The 15165-nt window shown below is 49.8% G+C and overlaps 6 protein-coding genes across 8 annotated transcripts; 3 read left to right on the top strand and 3 right to left on the bottom strand.

The window, feature by feature from the left end:
* Positions 1–1644: 1644 nt before the first annotated feature.
* On the bottom strand, positions 1645–2062 carry H257_06427 (hypothetical protein; the record flags this gene model as incomplete). Its single annotated transcript, XM_009831638.1, has 2 exons — positions 1645–1653; positions 1727–2062. 2 exons carry the CDS (start codon positions 2060–2062, stop codon positions 1645–1647), a joined length of 345 nt encoding a protein of 114 aa, XP_009829940.1.
* Positions 2063–2825: 763 nt separating this feature from the next.
* Positions 2826–4527, top strand: H257_06426 (hypothetical protein). Its single transcript, XM_009831637.1, has 3 exons — positions 2826–3874; positions 3932–4138; positions 4188–4527. Exons 1-3 carry the CDS (start codon positions 2842–2844, stop codon positions 4445–4447), a joined length of 1500 nt encoding a protein of 499 aa, XP_009829939.1. The 5' UTR covers positions 2826–2841; the 3' UTR covers positions 4448–4527.
* An 871-nt stretch (positions 4528–5398) lies between these two features.
* On the top strand, positions 5399–5932 carry H257_06425 (hypothetical protein). Its single transcript, XM_009831636.1, has one exon. It carries the CDS (start codon positions 5429–5431, stop codon positions 5828–5830), a length of 402 nt encoding a protein of 133 aa, XP_009829938.1. The 5' UTR covers positions 5399–5428; the 3' UTR covers positions 5831–5932.
* A 288-nt stretch (positions 5933–6220) lies between these two features.
* H257_06424 lies at positions 6221–8741 on the top strand. Of its 2 annotated transcripts, XM_009831635.1 has the most exons (5): positions 6221–6756; positions 6821–7736; positions 7962–8132; positions 8217–8268; positions 8342–8741. In XM_009831635.1, exons 1-5 carry the CDS (start codon positions 6296–6298, stop codon positions 8719–8721), a joined length of 1980 nt encoding a protein of 659 aa, XP_009829937.1. In that variant the 5' UTR covers positions 6221–6295; the 3' UTR covers positions 8722–8741. The 2 variants fall into 2 exon arrangements, with proteins under 2 accessions (XP_009829937.1, XP_009829936.1); XM_009831634.1 differs by having other exon boundaries at positions 7962–8268.
* Positions 8742–8846: 105 nt separating this feature from the next.
* H257_06423 lies at positions 8847–11529 on the bottom strand. 2 transcript variants are annotated; one of them, XM_009831633.1, is made up of 9 exons: positions 10613–11529; positions 10414–10527; positions 10239–10359; positions 10057–10170; positions 9911–10006; positions 9746–9868; positions 9507–9665; positions 9298–9436; positions 8847–9246 (listed from the first exon to the last, which is right to left on the bottom strand). In XM_009831633.1, exons 1-9 carry the CDS (start codon positions 11473–11475, stop codon positions 9236–9238), a joined length of 1740 nt encoding a protein of 579 aa, XP_009829935.1. In that variant the 5' UTR covers positions 11476–11529; the 3' UTR covers positions 8847–9235. The 2 variants fall into 2 exon arrangements, with proteins under 2 accessions (XP_009829935.1, XP_009829934.1); XM_009831632.1 differs by having other exon boundaries at positions 8847–9235.
* A 255-nt stretch (positions 11530–11784) lies between these two features.
* H257_06422 (hypothetical protein) lies at positions 11785–14433 on the bottom strand. The gene is made up of 10 exons (XM_009831631.1): positions 14045–14433; positions 13547–13997; positions 13388–13498; positions 13218–13338; positions 13051–13158; positions 12877–12972; positions 12683–12811; positions 12453–12611; positions 12247–12385; positions 11785–12186 (listed from the first exon to the last, which is right to left on the bottom strand). Exons 1-10 carry the CDS (start codon positions 14409–14411, stop codon positions 11840–11842), a joined length of 2028 nt encoding a protein of 675 aa, XP_009829933.1. The 5' UTR covers positions 14412–14433; the 3' UTR covers positions 11785–11839.
* Positions 14434–15165: the final 732 nt, after the last annotated feature.

Here is a 15165-nt window from a genome sequence, read left to right as displayed (position 1 = left end):
TGCGCCATATTCACGCTCCCCACCATCACACAACCGATAGTAACGTTACCGGTACCTTAACCCCTCGATCATCACACAAGCCGTACATGTAGTAGTAGTACACGCACACATGTAGTAGTACTGTATCGATACAGCACATAAACAGCACTGCTGCAATATAGTGTCGTTAATGTACAGTGAGTGTAGTGCGGTCCATGCCCTCCATTGTCCTCTCATGCACCTGCTGAATATTAGTGAATCATGCTTCCTCTCAAATGGGCTTTCATTTGACTGTTTGCTTACGCTCCTAGCTCTCAGTTTTTCACTTTGTGCTTCCGTGTGGCTGTCTACCGGTACTAGTTTGACGCTTGCGGCAACGCGGCACGTTGGATGCACTGTTTGATGGCTGTGATGTTCCCAAGACACCTCTCATTTACAATATATATTTGAATTGAGAGGAATTAATTCCGTGAGGCAAACTTTTGACAATTTACCTCAAAACATTATATATCCACTTCGGGTGATAAATATAGAAAGATGGAGGATGTACCACTTGATGCTCTTAACATCGTGATCGCTTTAACATACGAAGTACGGTAACAAGCCGTGGTCTACCCCGCCTTGGCCGGTGACGTCAAGCCCACGTCGCAGTCCCCCACGCCGTCGACACGCAAGCCGTTTCCGACCTCTCCCTCTTATAGTACCCGCAAACCCTTTCCCAGCTCGTCCAATGCCCCTCCCACGACCAAGCCCCGCCGTACGCGCAAGCCCAGGGCCAGCAAGGGTGGTCATAGCGGAGCTTACCCCTCGGACAATTAGATCCAAAGTCGCTGATTATAGCTCCAGTAGTCTAGCTTTCATCACTGCTATTCGTGTCATTAGGGTTATTGAGTTAACATGCAACCCTCCAAACCAACCACTAGTCACTTGGAGTGCCTTGGGTGTGTCAGTGTTGGTACAGTGCGCGTCAGCTAACCGTAAACCTATAAGGTCCAAAACTGCTCCGTACAAATCATCAAGTAAAAAAATAACGTTAGCTATAAGTTAGCTCTATAAATCGATATTGTCAGATCGATTCGAAACTGGAGCCCTCAGCAGAATCGAATGTCTCCTGAGAAAGATGCACTCAAATTGGCCAATGGAATTGCTTTACTTCGAAAGCAGCCAATCGAATCGTTAGAAAAATGAAATCGCCAGTAAATAAGCAAACATCGCATACATATTTTAAGCTCAAGCCGTGCACAATAAACGGCCCCATCCATCTATTTTGTCTTGATTTGAGTGGAAATCATTGTAAATGAAACCAAGATGACTATTGACTGTGAAGCTGATTTAATAACTTATTGGATAAAGTATCGAGCTTTGCATGCATGATTGCTGGTTTGATTGGATGTTTTTTGGTGCGACGATCTTCTATTGGTGATCCATGATTTCTCCTCTACAAATACATACCTTTTGAACATTATACTTCATCTACATATTTTCTTTCAAGTGCATCCACGATTTCTGCGGGTTGTAGCAAACATTTTCGTACGGAGGTAGTAGTAGATAAGAATTGATTCAATAATAATATTAATAGTATTCCAACCAGCTACCGGTACGTAGAATACGCCGGCAACGAGTTATTGGTGGTGAATGGCGGCAAGGATTCGACTTTATGTATTCTCATTTGGGCTAGGACAAGCCCACAACACGATGCGTAGCAATCATTTGGAACGCTGCCAGGGATGTTGAAGTAACTGCGCACCTTGTAGCGAGCCGCCGCGATGACACTTGTCGCGAGAAACGAGGGTACAACTAGTGTGAGGACAATCAGGAACCACCGGTCTGCCAATCGATCTGCCAAGAGAATACTGGGGCCAGTAATGATGACGACGAACAATCTGGCGCAACCAAGGCCCAAACAGATCCAAAAACACACGAGGTACACCATGCTGTTCTTGGAGACGCGAGACATGGTGTCGTAGAGGGACGTGCACGGGAAGCAGTTCTCTGAACACGACTCCTTGGCATCGGACACTGGAACCTTCCACTGGCCCATCACGTTGTCCGCAACAGGAACGGCTACAGGAAGCGGTTCCATATCGATACAGTATTCACAATGACATAAAAGACACAAATCTGGTCTCGATAAAACAATCTTGGATCCTTGACGAATTATCCGGAATGCTTGGACTACATACTGTATAGTGACGTTTATTCGCGTTTATCAGCTAGCTAAGGAAACTTTGCGCCTACAGCTTGCGGACTTCGCATACGTCGAACGTTAGACGTCCGAGCGTACTTTGCGAACCCTCGATACTACCCAGCATCCTCTGTTGCTCAGAAGGCAGTGATGTCTCGACACGAAACTGCCAATGCTCGATTTGGGTGTTTTGCATAACATATTTCGACACGATACTGTATCAGCCTCCTCCCGTCGTGCTTTCTTGCGGTGGTAAACATTGCACAGGTTGCAATCAAGTACGAGTCTCCGTTGTATTCGGTTAACCATTGAATGATTTTTAACTTGTTTATTTGTTGTTTCCCGCTGCTCCCTGGGGGGGCATGCGGCGACAATCTGCTTGGTCAGCACCTTCCAACGGAACTTGTTTGCTGCGGTGGAGCGGAGGGCTTGCATATATACTCCATACTGTACAGTGTAAAGTTACGGAATCGGCAAAAGGTCACGTTTTTCTTGGCATTTTCAAACGATATACGATCAACATGATGGCCTCAAGTCTTTGTTTGGACTAATTGTTAAATTGTAACCTTGCTACTGTACCGTTGGTTTTGTCGACAGCGAATGAAACGGCAGTGTTTCTGTATCTGACGGTTTCATCCTAAGCAAGCACAAATACAACTAGCACCAGTGCATGAGACATGGGCGACATCGACGCGGACGTTATTCCTTTGGCTCAAGCCATCGCTCCATCGTCTGCGCCTGCCACGTCGTCGTCCATCCCTCGATATGTCATGGCGCTCGCGGTGTGTGTTTGTTTCGGAGTCGCCCTCATGTGCCTGGACTCGAACGTGGTGTTGCTCGAGCAAAGCCATCTACAGCACTCTGTCACTCCCAAAGACCACCTCGCGATCACGTCCTCCGCGCTAGCTATCAACAGCCATGACCTTGCTGATCCATCCAGCACCACCAGCTCCACTTCAATCAACGACACAGCTACCACTTCTACACCTGCTCCACCACCGACTACAACGACTTCGTCACCGGCCACGCCAGCCCCCACTACTACGTCCCCTACTTCGTCGCTACCTCATCCCATTGCCCCACCATCCGAGCCCCGACTCCGGTCGTCGACGTTTCCCTCGTCTTCTGGACCGTTCGCCCCCAAGAGCGTCCGATTTGTCACTTTGGCAGACAACCCCCACGGCGGCATCTGCCTCTTGGCGTCGTCCATCTTTCAAGACGACGCGTTGCTGGAAGTCCTCGCTTGGAACTACAGCTCCACGTTCTTTGATGGGTCCACCTGCGGCGCCGCGTGCCACGGAAACCAAGGCAACGACAACCGGTACGGCCAGCAAAAGAAACTGCACTGGCTCGAACACTACGTTGAAAAGACCTCGGACCTCGACGATGACGACTTGGTGCTGTTCACGGATGCGTGGGATGTGGTCGTGCAGGCCAGCACCCAACGCTTGACCGAGCTGTTTCTGAAACACACACAGAACCAGCGCGGGCTCATTTTCAATGGAGAGCCCACGTGTGGCGACTCGTTCAACAGCGAAGGGATCTACGGTGCCAAGCTGCGCGGCAAAGCGTGGAACATTCAGGTGGAACCGAACCAAACGCCCAGGCTGGTGGGAGGCAATTACATGTGCAGCGCCATTGCCGCAAAGACAGCTTCGAATACGTTGGTACCAGGGCCGAATTGGAGCTTGGGGTCAGGAGGCATCCTTGGTAATCAATTGACATCTTCATGAATATTTCAATCAAGTATATGACGTGGCACTCTAGGCGACGTGCGAAGCCTACGGGCGTTTTTACGGCGGGTGACTGAGATTCGCGTGGCCCAAGAGGAAGAGTTCAAGCTGCACCAGACGTTCTTGTTTGAAGGCGACCAAGTGTTATTTCAAATTGCGTACCTCACGTCTCCTGAGATCAACGTCAAGATCGACACTGCCGCGGAAATCTTCTTTGTCATCTCATATCTCATTGGACCAGGTAGGCGAGGACACGAATGGCGAGTACATGACATGGATCCTATGTGCAGGGGATTTCAACGAGTATGGAGGATGTGCATCCACAGGATGTTCGCCGCAGTACTTTCACGACGGCGTGCCATCCAAATTTGCGTGGAATGGGGTCGAACCCGTGTTTTTTCATTTTCCTGGCGACTACAAGCACCAATTCCCGTCATGTGCCAACGCCGCGGCCGTCTATCGACGACAGAAGTCCCCTGGCAAGTACTTCTTCGATGTCGATCGCCAACGCAAAGTTCTTGTCTCCTCCCTCTGTCCCGATTACTCATAGACTTCATGTTGGCCTCATTTAAGTTGTACTACATAGTAACTACTTCAAGTATAAATTTAACAGTACGAGAGTTTTCCGAACATCATACTTAGAAGTAGTATCACTCTCTAGAGTGATTTTGCTACGTGATATTTCCTGTATAGTTTCACAATGGAGCTTTTCGATCTGATTATATTGGGAAATTCTTGATGAATATATTCTGTCAGAATTTCTGACTGGGAATACCTTTTCACACACAGTAGCCAATCAAAACACTTGAACAGAACATGCTAAATTACATGGCATGGTCGGCACCAAACGTACCGGTAGATGAGCTGTACTTTAGTAGGTGAGCGAGGATACAGTAACGTAGGCAAGCGGCGGGATAATGCCCAACATAAAGCATCCGAGAGATACATCCTATCCCTGTGTTCATCGACCACCTGAGAGCGGTCGTGTTTGTACGTCGGCACGACGCACACTACAGCCTATCGGGATGGTGCAAGGTCACAAACTGCACACATTGCACCTACTGCACTGGGTTGTTGGTATGCGTAAAAATTGGGAGGCGTGCACTACCGATAGGTGCTCCAGAAGAGGCGCAACAACAAACACAGCGGTAGTTCTGCTTAAATGTGAATTTTCCCTATAGCAAAAGCACCTTCCAATAAGATTTTCCCCGAAGGATTTTCAGTGAAATTGTATTGGAAAATTCGTGTGGATTCTTGGTGCAAAATCACTCTAGTATTAATACTAACGCTACAGGAAATGTGGAATACTAATACTGTAGTACAGTAATAAAATCCATTTAGTATATAAAAATTGACAGGTATGATGGGAATGTATGTCTTTGTAGAGGATATGTAGGCGATATAGCGTCGACTTGTATTGGATAGATCACATTCCATTGGCTGAAAAAGGTTTGAATAGGAGAAATGGACCAATCCGAAAGCGTTATTTATGTGGTGCTGTGTGGCGACTGCGCAGTTTGTGAAGACTAGTATGAGCTCCCGCAGCCTCTCCGCGGTTCTCCGCAGCAGCTCCGTGGCGTCGCGAGCCATCTCCCTCCGAGGCGGACACCATCATACGCCCCCTCCTCCTCCGTTCGCTCGTCTCCCTGTCCCGTCCGGCAAGCCCATCCCGTTGAACCGTGATCTCGTGTGGAGTGACAGCGTTGCCCCGGAATTGGTCCTGGACTTCGATTCGCCACACATCTCCACGTCCAAGGCGTTCTGGTCGTTGGTGGGTGCGTTGTCGTTGGTCACTGCCTTCCTTGGTGCGGTCACGTTGTCGAACCCGGACAGTTCGCGCAAGGCCGCCAAGCGCGGCGACCATTTGCCCGACTTGCGATGGGAATTCGGCCAAATCGACGAACCGGAAGGCGAAATCGAACCGTTGGAATAAACCTGCGTGTTAATACGTCGCCTGCTTACATGTGTGATGATTATCCTTTGTGTGTTTTCGTCCGATCTCGGACTGCAAACGATGTTTTATGCCTCCCGTCCGCCACAAGCTCATCTACCGCATGAAGCCAAGTGGGAATTGTGCCTCGATGCATTAGGAACTCACACATAGAGACCCATGCCATGTTCATTAAGCGTGTCCTTCTTCCACAAGCCATTGGCACTACAGTACACTGTACCGCCGCCGCCTTGTATCGCCCGCCGCCACGAGTAGACTCGGGTTCATTCCGGTTAAACGACGACGAATTATCCGAAACTGCCACACTGTCGGTTTCACAAATGTGCAAATTTGAGAGTGGCGAGGAGATCTATCTTTGGCGTGGCAGTGCCATTTCGTGATTGACACTGCCCCATCCTTGGCGTACGCCCATAGCATCTCGGTCGTTTCTTCTTCTTGTCCGTGAACATGATCAAGTTCAAGGCCAAGCTTCAAGCCAACACGTTCACTGAGTGGCGTGAGTTCTATATCGACTACGACGCGCTCAAGTTTGCAGTGAACGCGATCCGCGAAGACTCGACAGGGTTTGACCTGGAGCAGCAGCTGGAAAAGGTCGTGGAGCTGCAGTTCCTCGTGGGTGCGAATTCCGCAACGTCGCAAGCGTTTGAGAAAGCGTTCATCAAGGAGTACGACAAGGTCGAAAAGTTCTATGTGGCACACGCGGACGAGTACAAGCAGCAGCTCGACATTTTGCAAAAGCAGTACCACGCCGACATGAACGAAAGCACGCAGATGAGCATGACGTCGGCGTGCATGGAGCTCCACCGACTCTTGAACATGCTGCAGAACTACGCCCTGCTCAACTACACGGGGCTCACCAAGATCCTCAAATCGCACGCCAAGAAGTGCAAGTCCCAGGAATCTATTCGGTACATAGTCGTCGCTACTACTATACTATATTGTACATATTCGTAACCACTGGTGTACGTATAGGTACGTGTTTGCCGAGAAGCTGGAAACGTGTGCGTTTTCCAAAGCTATCCAAGCGAAAGACGAGCTCATCCGCCTCGAAACGTGGTTCTGCCGAACGTTCTACGATAACAATCGACCGATTGCGATGGCGGCGCTGATGGCCCGCAAAGACGAGCACGTAGACTTCTCCCAGGCGTACATTGGCATGAAGTTTGGGATGCTGCTCATGCTCGGTCTGTGGGTACTCTGGGACGTCGGCATCATCCCGTCCATACAACGCGACGAGAATCACCTCCGCCTCCTCCTCACTAAAGGCTTCCCTGTCTATCGCGGTCTCGGCTGCGTCATCTTCTTCAACTGGCTCATGGGCATCTCCATGTACGTGTGGCGGTCGGCGCGCATCAACTACATGTACATCATGGACCTCGAGCCGAGAAACACCAAGGACTACGACCAAGTGTTCCACGACGCTGGCCACATCAGCATTGTGTACCTGATCAATATGCTTGTGTACTACAAAGTGTGCAACGGCGAGTTTCCCGAGGACCGCGTGGCCCACCGCGGCTACGTCCTGCTGTTCCTGTTTGTGTACATGGTGTACTTTTACGTGTTTCGGCAGTGGCGGCGCAAGATTGGGTTCGTGAAAGCGATCGGCAAGATCATGGGCGCGCCGTTCTTTCCCGTCACGTTCTTCCACACGTTTCTCGGCAACTACATGCTCAGCATGCAGCGCATGAACCAGGACATAGCGTGGTGCTTTTGCTTTTTCTTTTCCGGAGAGTTTCTCGAAACGGATGACATGGACGCGCTCAAAGCCACCGACGGCATGACGGGCTACCTCCACAACCACACGATGCAATCGATTATTCCGTCCAAGTGCCACAGCAACTTTTACTACGCCAAGGTCGTCGTGCCGCTGCTCTGTACGCTACCGCTGGTACGACGAACTCGTTGCTGGACAAGTGTTCATGTGGTGTGGCGTCGTTGCTGGGGTAGACTTGACCTATGCAATGGTGCCCTTATGTCTGAGTTGAGTTCTGGAGTGCGTAATGTTGGAATATGTCTGGTCATGATCATACCGTCCTAAGTTATGATTGCGGAGATTAGTTATGAACACTCGGTGGTATGTACCATATCTAACGAATCTGTGGGATTGACCTAGTGGTTTCGGTTCCTCCAAAGCTTGCGGCGTATTTACGACATGAAGTTGTGGTGGCCAGGCGTGGGCAACGTGATCAAATTCGCCCTAGCCCAAATTGTCGTGCTGTTTGGGATCTTCCATCCCTTTCACAACCCGACCAAGCCCACCGAGGACATCACGCCGCTGCAGCAAGTATGGATCGCAGGCTTCATCGTGTTTTCGTTCATCTTGTGGTTCTGGGATCTCACCATGGACTGGGGTCTCGGCCGTCCGCAGTTCAAATTCCTCGCCGAGCGGCACATGTATCGGCGGCGGTCCCTGTATTACGGTGCGTACATCACTCTCATGAGTGTGTGACACTGTGATCACTCTCATATATATATGTATGTGTGACACTGCAGTGGCGATTGTGATCAACTTCTTCCTCTGCTTTGCGTGGGTGCTGACGCTGATTCCGCCGTCGGCCGAGCAAGCTTTAAACCACAGCTTCTTTGTGTACATTCATCCGTTTTCGATGCTACTCGAGCCCATGCGCCGGACCATGTGGAGCTTCTTCACGGTCGAGAACGAGCACCTGCGCAACACGATGGGGTTTCGCAAGGAGCAGTTCATTCCCCTGCACTACGAGCGCGGCGTGGGCGTCGCAGATCCAAACGAACACACGGACGAATCGCGCCGCAAGAAGCGCAAGAACAAGGTGCTTATCCTGGCTATTATTGCATTGGTCGTGAGCCTCAGCTTTGGCGCCGTCACTGTCATCGAAGACGCCCCTGCCCGTTAATATACGTCGTGATTTTCATATGGGTTGGACTAGTCGGCAGTTGTTTGTATGGGATACCGTTGTCAGTCTAGACGTAGTGTATGCAGTAGTACTAGTAGGGACTACTAGTACATACTAGAAGTGAATCGTTTTACTCGCATTCGTGTTAGGTTGTGGCAATACTATTAACACTAGTCGATGACTTAGGCGCCGACAAAGATAGTCAGGGCACTGAGGGCAACGACTACGACCGCTAACAAGACCAACTTGTAGGCGTAATCGGTCGAGTCTTCGAGCTTGGCGCGCTGTTTTTCAAAGTGCAGCGGGATGAACAGCTCCTTGCGGAAGCCCAGGGTGTTGCGCAGGTGCTCGTTCTCCATGGCAAAGCAGCTCCACATGGACCGGCGGATGGGCTCCATGAAGGTGGTCACGGGCTGAATCACCGTCAGCAGCTCCACGAACGGCACCGAATCGGTCGCAGGTACCAGCGCCAGCGTCCACGAAATGCATAGTACCAAGTCGGCTACGATCGCAGCTAATATTTCTCTTTGAAATTTATGTGAAATCGACGGAATATTATTAACACAAAGCATGTACCATAGTAGACCCAAGTCCGGGAATACATGCGGCCGTCGCCGAGAAAGTTGAAGGCTGGGCGACCCAGCCCCCAATCCATCAATACATCCCAGCTCCACGTGTAAAGAGAGCTTATCACGGCCAGCACTACCCAGATCAACTAGAAAAATATATACTCTATTATACATATGTTCCAAAAATGTAATATATATATGAGATTATAATATTACCTGCAATGTGTTGCTGGGCTCAAGCGGTGAATAGAACGAATGAACCAGCCCAAAGAGGATCACAAGCAACGACAAGGCGTATTTTAGGGCATTCAGAACCCCCGGAAACCAATTCTTCATGTCGTACACACGGCGCAGGCACTGCAGAAACCGCCACCACTACGCACGACATATAATATATCCCAAAACTCATGGAATTCGAATATATATCTATTATAGATATATATGAGAGTACGTACAAAGGGTAGGGCAGAGATCAGTGGCACGAGCACATGCATGGTGTTGGACTTGGTAGAGCAGGAGTCGGAAGTTGGGTCCAAGAATTCGCCAGTGGTAAAGTAACACAGTGACCACACCACATCCTATAAATAGTATCACAAGAATATATATATATATACGCGTACTTGGTTCAATTTCGTGGAACTGGTCATGTAATTCGTGACAAACGTGTGAAAGTAGCTGACGTGGAACAACGGCACCAGCACAATATCTCGCAGCACCTAAATATATATTTTTGTGATATTTGCATCGAAATAATATATATTGATACCCCCGTCAAGCGCTTTTGTTGGCTCCACTCTTTCATGGCAAAGAACACAACCACATAGATCGCCAACAGCAGCGGCATATACCCACTGGGTACGAATTGGTACAAGGGCAGCGACTATTAAGTCATAATTCCGTTGAATTAGACCGCAAAATCACACCTCTGGTGTAATTATATGAGTGTACCTTGTGTTCCAGTTGCATGTACAGCAAAAAGCTGACAAAGTATACCGTGCTCAAGTGGCTTGCGTCGTCGAATACTTGGGAAAAGGCGGGTGTCACATGGGGGTCCAGCTCCAAAATATATCTACAACATTGGATTTCAATCAATATTACACCAGTCCAATATATATATATATACCTGTAATTGATGCGGGCAGCTTGCCACACATACAATGTGGCTCCCCACAACCAAAGGAAGAACAGGCCTTGTGCCATCCCTCGGTAGAACGGGAACGCTTTGGTTCGCTGAAGTCTAATAAGCGAATCATTCGGTTCGGTAAACATATATATATATTTTTTTTGAGAAAGAATCAACACAAAATAGATATTCAACGTACTTGGCGATCGTTTTATCACCAGTGTCGCAGAGTAACACGACCACAACGTCGTCCCAGAGCAGCCACAGCGCCAGCACCATACACACGCCCATCTTGACGCCCATAACCACGTGCTGCCAGTTGACGGCGTTGGTGTCCTTGCCGTCGTCGAGCTCGGCCAGGGCCAGGACGCGGTCACCGGTGAAGAAGGCTGCCGTCACGAACGCCTCGAGCTCGACGATGCAGCTTTTCACAGGCAGCGCGTGGCTGAAGGCGAACTCATGCAGGGAGAAGTTGAGCACACGGTGCTCGGGCTCGAAGCGGTCATGGCCGCAGATGCGCTTGTGCTTCTTGAGGATCTTGTTGAGGGCCGTGTAGTTGAGCAGCGCGTAGTTTTGCAGCATGCGGAGCGACTTGTATAGCGCTACGAACGATTGCTTGATCGAGTGACAGGTCGAGTTGAAGTGTTCGGTCGGGACGATGGAGGGCAACGACGAGTGGCTGTCCTTGCAAGTGGGAGTCATGGCGTTGCTAGAGGAGATCTCGATGGATGGCCCTGCCGCCGCCCGCGCGTCCGCATACTCGTCCTTCAAGCGAACAAACTTGGTCTGACATGCAGATAACTGCAGACTGTACCACGCGTCGACCTTTTCGCATTCGTTGAGGAACTCTTGGTCGAAGTGGACCTGCGTGGACGACGTCTTGAGCAGACGCACGCGCTCTGACGTGCTGCTGTCGCAGTACGCCAACGGGTCGTCCAGCTCCTCAAAGCTCATGCGACTCTGGATCTGCTTGACGAGGTGCTTCAGGTCCGAGTAGTTGACGTAATGTTCCTCCCATTCCGGCACGATGTTGTGCGCGAGCTTGTCCTTGAACGTGAGCATCCTCAAATCGACCAATGCACGGGACGGCGACGGACGATGGGCACAAAATTCGAGCTCTTCAAGAATGCAGGAAAATAGTGTGACAAGTTTCATAGGTTCGAATTATCACACTATTTGCATGATTCCACTAATTAGTGTATGCTTCACCTTCTGATAAGTCTACAAATACTGTGGTACAACCAAAAGTAACGACCATGAGACAATCATGTCATTGAGCTGTACTAGTATTACTATTAGTAGTACGTAGTATTACTACGTTGCACGTGTATTACTATTACTACTATTATTAATACTATTACTACAGTAGTACTCCACAACTCTAATCCCAGTACAATTGATTACAGTATGTATGCAGTATGCCGCCTCAGTTGCCGAGGAAGATGGCCGATGCACTCAAGGCAACCACCACGACCGCCAGCGCGACCACCTTGACCGCGTACTGTGAGTCGTCTCGCTTGTCTGTGGCTTTCTTGTGCGGTTTGCGCTCAAAGTGCAGGGGAATGAATCGTTCCTTACGGAAGCCCAGGGTGTTGCGCAGGTGCTCGTTCTCCATGGCAAAGCAGCTCCACATGGACCGGCGGATGGGCTCCATGAACATGGTCACGGGCTGGAGGTACAAGAGGACCCCCACGACGACCGAATACTCGTCTGTGGGTGGAATCAGAGCCAACGTCCATGAAAAGCACAGCACAAAGTCCACCGCCATCGCCGCTACGAAAGAGTATACATACAAACGTCACCCTCTCCAACTGCCCAGCGATTCTTGCGTACCATAGTACACCCATCGTCTAGAGTACATGTGGCCGTCGCCGAGGAAATGGTTCTGCGGACGGCCCAGTCCCCAGTCCATCACGACGTCCCACAGCCAACTGTACACGGAGCTCACGACGAATAGCACCACCCACAGCACCTACACTCGATGACAGACGTTGTCGCATACGGGATATGCGATGACGTGATCATCATATGTACTGTACCTGCACGACGTTGCTGGGCTCCACTGGCGAATAGAATGAATGAAATAAACCAAACAGCACCACCAGTTGGGCCAGCGCGTACTTGATGGCGTTCAAAAGCCCAGGAAACCACCCCTTCATCTCGTACACCCGACGCAGGCTTTGCACGCATCGCCACCACTAATAGTATCGATTCCGTCGGATTCATCTAAATATTATATATATATATATATTGTAAAGTAATTTTCTACCAGAGGAAGGGCGGAGATCAACGGCACAGCTACACGGGCGTAATAAAAGTTGGACGAACAGGCAGATGTCGACGTCGATGGCTCGAGGAACTCGCCCGTCGTGAAAAAGCACACGGACCAGGCAAAATCCTGTACAAGTCAATGATAAATGAACTGAAAGTCGTAAATATATATATATATATATTATGTCGTACTTGGTTCATTTTCGCCGCACTTGTGAGGTAGTTGCACACAAACGTGTGCATAAACGTTACTGGGAACAGCGGCAACAACACAATGTCTCGCAATACCTAGTTGTTCATCGGCCAAATAAATATTCTTAAAATAATTTATCGACAAGGAAAAGTAATAATATTTATATTTCTTACCCGCACCAGCCGCCTTTGATGGCCCCAGTCTTTCGATAAGAAGAAAAATATAAAGTACAGCGCTAGCACAAGGGGTATATATCCCTTGGAAATGTATTCCGGTAGGGACTAGAGTCGAGAAGCAAAATATTAGTAAGATATATATATATATATATTCATCAACGTACGTGATTTTCCACTTGGACGTAGACGATAAAGTTGATCAAATACAGCATGCTCAAGTGACTGGCGTCGTCAAACACGTGGGCAAAATCTTGGGTCGCGTGGGGGTCCAATTCACAAATGTAGCTGCAAAATCCACCGTCCGGTTAACAAAACGTGACCAGAATGACACTACCGGTAGTTGATTCTGGCCGCTTGCCACGCATACAAGGTAGCGCCCCACAGCCACAGGAAGAACAGGAACAGCGCCACGCCACGGTAGAACGGGTATGCCTTGGTTTGCACTCTATCGCACAAGTAGTTTGGTCGCCAAATGTTAATTGTATTGTCATACAGTCGAATGGGATGGTTCCCTTGACTCTGCGACAACGCAACCAGCGCCACGTCATCCCAGAGCAGCCACGTGGCCAATACCATGCACATGCCCATCTTGAGTCCTGTGTACACGTTCTGCCAGTTGAGCGTCGAGTCCTTCCAGTCGTCCAGCTCGGCCAGCGCCAGCACGCGGTCGTTGTCGTGGAAGGTCGCGGTGAAGTAGTGCTCTAAATGCAGAATGCTCTCCTTCACAGGCAGCGCATGACTGAACGCGTAGTCGTGCAGCGAGTCGTTCAGCGACCGGTGGGCCTTTTCAAAGCGCGCGCCGCATTTCTTCTTGTGCTTCTTGAGCACCTTGCGAAGCGCCGTGTAGTTTAACAGTGCAAAGTTCTGCAGCAGGCGCAACAACTTGTACAGTTCGACGAGGGATTGCTTGATCGAATCCCGTTCCAACGTGAACGCGTCCGACTCTACATACAGGTAAGTTCAAGGGAATTCGAGGGGGAGGGAGACAGACCGACTGGCGCGTCGTCCAAGTCTGTGGTTGGTGGCACCAGCGGCGCCTGACTCGTCCGCGCTTGGGCGTACTGGTCCTGCAAGAGAGCGAACTGCTTATGGAACTCTTCCAGCTGCGTGCAGTACCACCTCTCGACCTTTTCGCACTCGTCGAGGAACTCCTCTTCGAAGTGGGTCGGCTTGGACGTCTTGATCAACCGAGCTCGCTCCGGCTCATTCGACTCGGTGTAGTCGCCCGACGACATGGCGAGGAAGCTCGCGCGCCGCTGAATCTGCTTGACATGGTGCTTGAGCTCCGAGTAGTTGACGTAGTGCTCTTCCCACTCAGGCACCAAGTTGTGCGCCAACTTCTCCTTGAACGTGAGCATGCTCACCCGAACTGTACCCGTGCTTTTCAGAAACTGACATGATATTGCGGGTTGACAACCTTGTGCAACACGTCAAATACTGTGATAAATAGTACGGTATTATAGATTTCAACTAGTATTACTAGGATCCGATTTCCATCATATCCAAAATTGACAGCCAGATCAGTTTTTTCACGATATTTTTTATCTGTGTGAAAATATCCCAAAACGGTCCGAATATTTGATGGCAGCCAGACCCGCCCTAAAAGACATTGAAATTCCACGAATGAAAAACCTAGACTGTTATCGTTAAAATAAATCAATCTGTCGCAGGAGCTTGGGCTTCTGTACGGCTAGTGTGCTGCAGCTTCCTCTAAGAGGATTCCATCAATAAACGCCCGCAAGGCAATCAGGTCAATGGAGATCTGGGGATTCGCGAGGGCTGCCAAAGCTGGTGGCATTGCAACACCAGTGTAGATAAGAGCAAGTGGAAACGAAATCGCAAGTGGAGGCAAACGAGGATGACCAAACGCCACTTCTTGATTGGGCTGGCCACGCTGGCACAAGATTGCCGTTCGATTGGCGTTGGCAGCATTGATTTTGATTCCAATCGCCACCTGGACAGAAGTGTTGTGCATCCAACGCCCAAGTTTCGCACGGAGTCGATCCAGGTCGTCATTCTTGTAGGCGATCTCAACAATGACATTGGGGTAGGCATGGTTGTCTGCAGCCTCCAGCACCGCTCCTCCAACTGCCAGACCCGCAGGATAAATAC

This window comes from Aphanomyces astaci (assembly GCF_000520075.1).
Source record: "Aphanomyces astaci strain APO3 unplaced genomic scaffold supercont1.12, whole genome shotgun sequence".
In the NCBI taxonomy this organism is placed as follows: domain Eukaryota; phylum Oomycota; class Saprolegniomycetes; order Saprolegniales; family Verrucalvaceae; genus Aphanomyces; species Aphanomyces astaci.
Note: the sequence above shows the minus strand (reverse complement) of the source record. Positions and strands in the feature narration are given on the sequence as shown.

Coding starts and splice junctions, on each gene's coding strand:
- H257_06425 (XM_009831636.1), top strand. CDS start 5,429: ATGAGCTCCCGCAGCCTCTCCGCGGTTCTCCGCAGCAGCTCCGTGGCG.
- H257_06426 (XM_009831637.1), top strand. CDS start 2,842: ATGGGCGACATCGACGCGGACGTTATTCCTTTGGCTCAAGCCATCGCT. Junction 3,875..3,931: donor GGGGTCAGGAGGCATCCTTG/GTAATCAATTGA, acceptor GTGGCACTCTAG/GCGACGTGCGAAGCCTACGG. Junction 4,139..4,187: donor CTCATATCTCATTGGACCAG/GTAGGCGAGGAC, acceptor TCCTATGTGCAG/GGGATTTCAACGAGTATGGA.
- H257_06424 (XM_009831634.1), top strand. CDS start 6,296: ATGATCAAGTTCAAGGCCAAGCTTCAAGCCAACACGTTCACTGAGTGG. Junction 7,737..7,961: donor TGCTCTGTACGCTACCGCTG/GTACGACGAACT, acceptor GGATTGACCTAG/TGGTTTCGGTTCCTCCAAAG. Junction 8,269..8,341: donor GCGGCGGTCCCTGTATTACG/GTGCGTACATCA, acceptor GTGACACTGCAG/TGGCGATTGTGATCAACTTC.
- H257_06422 (XM_009831631.1), bottom strand. CDS start 14,411: ATGCTCACGTTCAAGGAGAAGTTGGCGCACAACTTGGTGCCTGAGTGG. Junction 13,998..14,044: donor CTTGGACGACGCGCCAGTCG/GTCTGTCTCCCT, acceptor ACCTGTATGTAG/AGTCGGACGCGTTCACGTTG. Junction 13,499..13,546: donor GGGAACCATCCCATTCGACT/GTATGACAATAC, acceptor CTTGTGCGATAG/AGTGCAAACCAAGGCATACC.
- H257_06423 (XM_009831632.1), bottom strand. CDS start 11,475: ATGCTCACGTTCAAGGACAAGCTCGCGCACAACATCGTGCCGGAATGG. Junction 9,666..9,745: donor TGATCTCTGCCCTACCCTTT/GTACGTACTCTC, acceptor TGTCGTGCGTAG/TGGTGGCGGTTTCTGCAGTG. Junction 9,236..9,297: donor CCGGACTTGGGTCTACTATG/GTACATGCTTTG, acceptor GAGAAATATTAG/CTGCGATCGTAGCCGACTTG.